This window comes from Poecilia formosa, unplaced genomic scaffold (genome assembly GCF_000485575.1).
Source record: "Poecilia formosa unplaced genomic scaffold, Poecilia_formosa-5.1.2 Scaffold356, whole genome shotgun sequence".
Lineage (NCBI taxonomy): Eukaryota > Metazoa > Chordata > Actinopteri > Cyprinodontiformes > Poeciliidae > Poecilia > Poecilia formosa.
The window spans coordinates 333,813-340,163 of record NW_006800295.1 but is presented as its reverse complement, the minus strand read 5'-3'; the positions used below and the strand labels follow the sequence as shown (position 1 = coordinate 340,163).

At 36.0% G+C, this 6,351-nt stretch overlaps 1 protein-coding gene across 1 annotated transcript; it reads right to left on the bottom strand.

The window, feature by feature from the left end:
- Positions 1 to 202: 202 nt before the first annotated feature.
- Positions 203 to 3,644, bottom strand: LOC103153587 (endochitinase A-like). Its single transcript, XM_007574565.2, has 5 exons — positions 3,472 to 3,644; positions 1,428 to 2,099; positions 1,278 to 1,313; positions 1,117 to 1,195; positions 203 to 1,024 (listed from the first exon to the last, which is right to left on the bottom strand). The coding sequence occupies exons 1-5, from the start codon at positions 3,542 to 3,544 to the stop codon at positions 859 to 861; spliced, it is 1,026 nt and encodes a 341-aa protein (XP_007574627.1). The 5' UTR covers positions 3,545 to 3,644; the 3' UTR covers positions 203 to 858.
- Between the last annotated feature and the right edge of the window lie 2,707 nt (positions 3,645 to 6,351).

Genomic DNA, 6,351 nt, shown 5'->3' with positions numbered 1-6,351 from the left:
GTATTCTATATATATTTTCATTTTTATTCAGTGCTTATATTGAAGAATAAGTAACATTTTCCCTGTTCAAAACATTGGCTGACTACTTGCAAACAGAACTGAATGGACTTGTACTGAAGGATTTGTCCAGAAAATAGTGTGCGTAAATCTTTTAATACATGTGTGTATATATTAAATAAAAACACAGATAAATATTTACCGATGTGTTTCTGTTGTGTTTATTTCCTGTTTGACGTGGGATGCAATGAATATTCGGTAACCTTTGAAGTGCTGTGTGGGAGAAGGAAGAGCAGCGGAGTTAGCAGGCTGAGCCCTGTACAGCGCTCTCCGCTTGCAAAATGAAGATGGGAAAGCAGCAGAGCAGTTTCACATAAGTTAGAACTCACAATACATTATTCAATAAGATTACTATAAAGACTCTCAGATAATATTAAAACAAACACACATTTTAAAAAATAAAATTGTAAGAAAGTAAAAAAAAAGGAAAAAATAATATACATTGGAAAATCTTATCTTGTTGAAATGAAATAAAATATATTTGTGCACCACTCATGAACAGTTGTCTATCTTACAAGTAATATAAAAAAAAAAGATGATTATGGCAATAAATATCTCAGCCATTTTTTTTTCTTTACATTTCAAGTACAGGTCTCGTTAAAACTTTTGAAAGGCATCATTAAAAAAGAAAAAAAAAAGAAAAAAGAAAAACAGAGCGTAATTTTGACTGCCAGATAAAGCCCAGAATTAATTCTGATTAACAGTCAAGTTTTGTTCCTCAGTTCAAATTTTAGATTCTTTAAGAAACAGTCTTATGATTAACAGCTGAGTCTGCATAGGGTCGGTATCTCAAACTCAGTCTTATGAATGATGGTCAGCAAGATCGTCCAGTGGAATAACCGTGTACTCAGTTTCCATTCCATTCTCTTTGGGCTCATTTTTGTGGAGGAAAGTCTGCATTTCCTGCTCCCTCTTCTGGTTCTGAGCATTAGTTATTTTCTCAGATGTCTGCTGTGGACCATTCCATCTACACATCAAGAAGACAACAAAAAATTAGTTCAGCACTTAAAGAATGTAGAAGTAAAAATAATGATTGGTATTCTGACAATTAGGTCTTACTTGTCTCTGGTAGCAATGGCAGCGCAAAGAGCTACAAGTGCAGCCAGGGCAACTAGAAATGCAAGGATGATGATCCAATCTGTGCAAATGGGAAAATTGGTTATTTTAATGGAATTAATGAGCCACAAATAGATAATATTAAAAACTTTTCCTAAACTTACCAGGTGTGCTGTGTCCTTTGTGAGTGCCTGTATCTTCTGTTGGCAGTTAAAAAACAACAACTCAGAATTAAACATTCTCTAGGACAGTACAATATTGTTCTACCAAATGTTTAATTTATGTATAATCATAATTATTTACAGAAAATTTACCATGGGGGTGATGAACTTGTTTTGTTGAAACTCCATCGGTAGAGACCTCATCTTGATTTGTTCCCAATCCTCCGATATAGCTACTGCGTAGTTTCGGTTGAGAATTATTTCTAAGGCCAATCGATGATTCCACAGACTCCATTGTGGAGGTAGGGGTCGCTGCAGCTGAAACACTCACAGATGTTGTCGTGGCACCTGAACTGAAAACTGAACTGTCACCATTACCACCTGCTAGGAAATCTGTGCTTGTCTGTGGAATCGATGTAGATAGCTTGGATGATTCTGTTGCAGGGAATTCTATGAAGCCACTTCCCTCGTCTGTGGTTTCAAAGGTCACTTGTGGAGATGGAGAAATAGTTCTAGTGATTTCAGGTGTTTTGGTTGTTGGAGAAGTAGTTGTCCCCAAGAAACCACTGCCCTCGCTTGCGTCAACAAAGAATGTCTGCACATTGGTTGTGGTCGTTTCATGTGATTCAGTCGTAGAAGTAGGGTAGAAACCGCTGCCCTCTGGTAAGATTTCCAAATATGGCTGCTGGGATGCCTGAACTGTTGCATTTATTTTGGGTGGCTCAGTTGTGAATGAGGGGCCAGCATAATGTTCAACAAGGAACCCATCAGTCATGGCCTCTTCTAGAACGTCCTCCTCTGGCCTGGCAGGGATCTGGGTCATAGCTAGAACAAAGAGAAAAGTCTATGGATAAACTGTTATATTTACAAACTGGTCCTGACATGAGTGGAAAGGAAAGTTACTGAGCTCTTTTATATATTACAACTGAACCTTGAACCATGAATTCTTGTGTTAGCTTGTTTTACACTCCTCTTTGACTGAGGTGTGGTGATAACTCTAATAATTAACCTGGGTGACTAATATTTGGGTAACAAAAGAGACCAGTGCTTTGACAAAACATCATTCTCAAAATTTGACACACCTGTTTCATCAGAACAATGACTAATGAAGTTGCTTCCCGTTTATTAGGAAAGGATGATTGTTGAAGAGGATGCAATTGGACAAAATATGGAGCAAGCTCACTGGTAAGCATGCTGATGTTTGTTTTGGCCTTACAAATGTAAATTTGTGAATTATCATTGATTTAGTTGCACTTAAAGGATCCAATGTTTTTAGAAGTTAAATGTTTGTTTCTCATTTAAATCGAATTCTTTGTTTTAGTTGTAGAAGTGACATTTCAATTTGTGTTTGATCATTTCTTATTCTTGCAACATTTCAGAGATATTTTTTAGGAACAGACATTGTGTCACCATACGCTGACTCATGATCACTGATGGTGAGGAGTCAGAATTCACATTTATGACATTTTTATTTATTTTGTTTGTTCTTGTTGCTCATTTTTACATAGCTAAAAGGTTCATGGATTATTTTACATCAATTTGATGGTAAAATTTAAAAGAAATTGCATTAACACTTTTAGATATTAGATAATAATACCTATACTAATGCTGAAAAGGTAGGAAAATCTTTCTCCATCCCTGAAAACAATAACCTGGTCTGTTACATTAAAAAATAAATTAAAGTTAAGCGCCTTAGCTTTAAATCATGTTCTTTCTCTTTTTTTTGCTTGGTCATGTTCAGATAAGGTGTATCCCCCCTCTGAGATTAGCTGTTGCCCAAACTGGTGTAACAACTATTTGCTGATATTTGGTTTCACAGTAATCAAGATCAACACATAAATGCACCTCTTGGAGCAGCTCACAATTTTTTTTACAAAGCCCTCTGTGTGTTCTCTGGGGGTGGCGTTGAGATTTGAGCAGCAGCTAAGAAATATGACTCGTGCAGGAGTGAGAGCTAAAATACACAGAGAGTTCTGGCTACGTGCTGAGTCACAATGTAAAGTTAAAAGACTACTGTAGAATAAAACATTTAGATTTTGTTTGTCATACTAAAGCATGTTCAGAATTAAGTGACAATCTCTTAAAGCAATTTTTTTTTACTTCTCAATGAATTGTTACAATTATATCATCAAATATATTTTAGTAATACATTATTGATTTGAAAATTAAATATTATAGAAAAAAAAAGATATCTTACAGTCAATAGGTGATGAGTGGATCACGGCAAGAAGACCAAGTAAAACCGCTGGAAGAAGATTCCTCATCTTCATAAAAGCAGTGATGCCCAGAGCTAAAGTCAACAATTAGCAAGCTTGAACTTTGGAAGTGTGAATCTGAAGCGGATGAATCAGGTCTCTGCCTTTATATACTAGCAGCAGGTATCGCGTCAGAGATAATGGTAACAGACAATCACTCAGGAAGGTAGACACACCTGCTCATGAAAGTTCCTCCTCCACTCACTTTCTCACGCTTTCACCCTCCTCCTTAGGTAGAGAATGACAAAATGCACATGAAAGAAAATTCCATTCTCTTGGCAGTTTCCTTTTGGTTATACAACGTTAAATAATATGCAAAGAAACACCACAAAACATGTTAGGCTTTGTCATCTTTCATATCGGAAAAACTACTTCAAAAAAGATAAGTTAAACAGCTCTTTGATCTGTTTTTGTATTCTTAATGGTAGTTAATAAAATAAATATATATTTATTATACTACTTTTTCTGATATGTGTCACATATAGTCCCAAGTTTAAAACAGCTGTGAATAACAATAAAAACTTATGTTTTGGACTCAAAACAGGTTCAACACCCGGACCGTTTTTAAACAATAGTGTCACAGACAAAAAAATAAATAAATAAATAAAACTGAAATTACACAAAGGACAAAAAGGAACAGGAACTAACACATACATAACATACAAAAGGCGATCACATAATATCGGAGTTGGAAAGTACATTTACGCATTTAAAGGGATTTTGCTGTGATGATACAAGCAGCAGCAAACTTCAAGGTTTCTGCCTGTTCACTCTTCTCCAGCAAATCAGCTTTTGTGAACTAGCTTATCTCTTCTTCCAAATTTTCTTTCTTATGTAATGGAAAAACCCGTTACATAATTTGGCAAACAAGGATTTAATCTTACAATAAAAACTGTTTATGCTAAAATCATGATGCATGTTGTCTTTGTTGTCACTGTAGAAACTGGCTAAAAGATTCAGTTGCAAGTTAGGGTTGACGTAAGAAAATATATAGCAACCTGATGAGTGATAAGTACTCCACTTCATGTAGCATTTTGATTAGGGTATGGGAAACATATTGAAACTACCCTTGAAACTGTGTGAAACTGGTTTAACATTTATTTATTTATTCTCTATTGACTGGAAATCATCCTGGAAAATGTTCAAGTCTTCAACACATCATAAATTATGTTAAATTTTGGAGACACATCAAACAACACACCCATCCCTTATCATTCCATCTGCTGTCCTTCTCATGTCGAGGAAGACACAGGAACATAAATCCCCCATTTTCCCTTGCCTTTGTTTCTAACCCTTTAAAGCTGTGATTTTTGACTTAGCTTGAAAAGTTTTGCCACAAACTCAGCTCTTTATCATCCCCCTGCAGGTTGTGTGTACTGTATACCACATAATGGCTGTTGTGATACGCTTGCACTTGACAAAACTGAAGCGTCACAGAAGAGCTGCAGCTCCAGGCTATCTGGCTCATACATGAAGTTGCGACATGCGTCATGAATTACTCAGCATGAGTGGGTGAGTGCTTGTCCAAGCTTGTATTCCACACCCAGCACAGGCTCTGCTTTCTGCCACCGGAAAGAATGGAATTTTACAGCATATTAGCTGTGATGCACAACATAATGAATAGGTTCAGGCACAACACTCGCCTTTACATGGCTGTAATGGTAAGTTTTCTGTGGCTAGACTCTGCTGTGATTCTCAGTCAGGCTCACATCATGGTTGTCTAGTCGGTATGTAATACAAGGTAGATTTCAAATTACGTCACACAGGGGGAAAGAAGTCTTATGAGCTTGAGGAAATGGACTGATGTTATGTTTAATACAGTCGCCTATGGGATTCTTTTGTTTTAGCTTTGTTCCACATTTAAATGTTTCAGAATGATATGTTATGAATAAAAAAACAAACATGGAAGTAATTACCTTCTGTTAAATCATGGATTACCTTTGATTAACCAGTTTTTATGACAGCTGAGTTCAGTTTCATTACCCATACACAGGCCTGTTTCTGCCAGACCATTAGAATCAAACGATTGATTAAACTGATCTTGTGATACAATGAGAAGTAGGATAAAATATGTGAAGACATTATGCCCTGATCTGATGGCATTCATGAACAGATGAGAAACAAAGTGACTGCCGCATTTATCAGACTAGAAGGACCCAAGTACTCATTAGGTTCGGGGAATAGTTACATTTTCTTGTAGCCTCAAGATGGCACAGCTGACTTTTCACCATTAAAACATGAAATTATTATTTATAAAATAAAAATAACTTCTTATTTCCACAACATAGTGTATATTTTGTGGATTAAATAGGTTTATTTTATGTTTTTTTCTTCTTTGCTAATGATCTACAATATTAAAGTTAAAAGACGTCACTGTGACAAATAAACTGACCTGGTAACCTGACCACTGCATTACTTAAACAACTACAGTGTGTAGAAATGTCAGAATTTTAAGAATTTAAAACATCAGAAGGTTGATCCGTTTGAGATGTAACCGCAAGACCCAAACTTCAAAGGTTTATCTGAGATTTGGGTGAAATGGTAATGGCGCAATCCTTTTCCTACAGACTTCAGATGTTTGGACTTGAAGCAGTATGTAATTTTGCCTGAACAGTTTTTTTCAGTTTTCAAAAGCAGGCTTGGATATGAAGCAGCAAACACATAGCCCCCAGGGTTATGAGGTTTTTCATTAAAAATTCATTATATTTAAGCGATGGAAAGCCAGTTTCTCAAAAGCAGTGTCTGTCCACAAGCACATTTGGCCAAACATCTTATTTTTAAGGGTCTACATTCTAGCATACACATCATTTTCTCATGTGAAT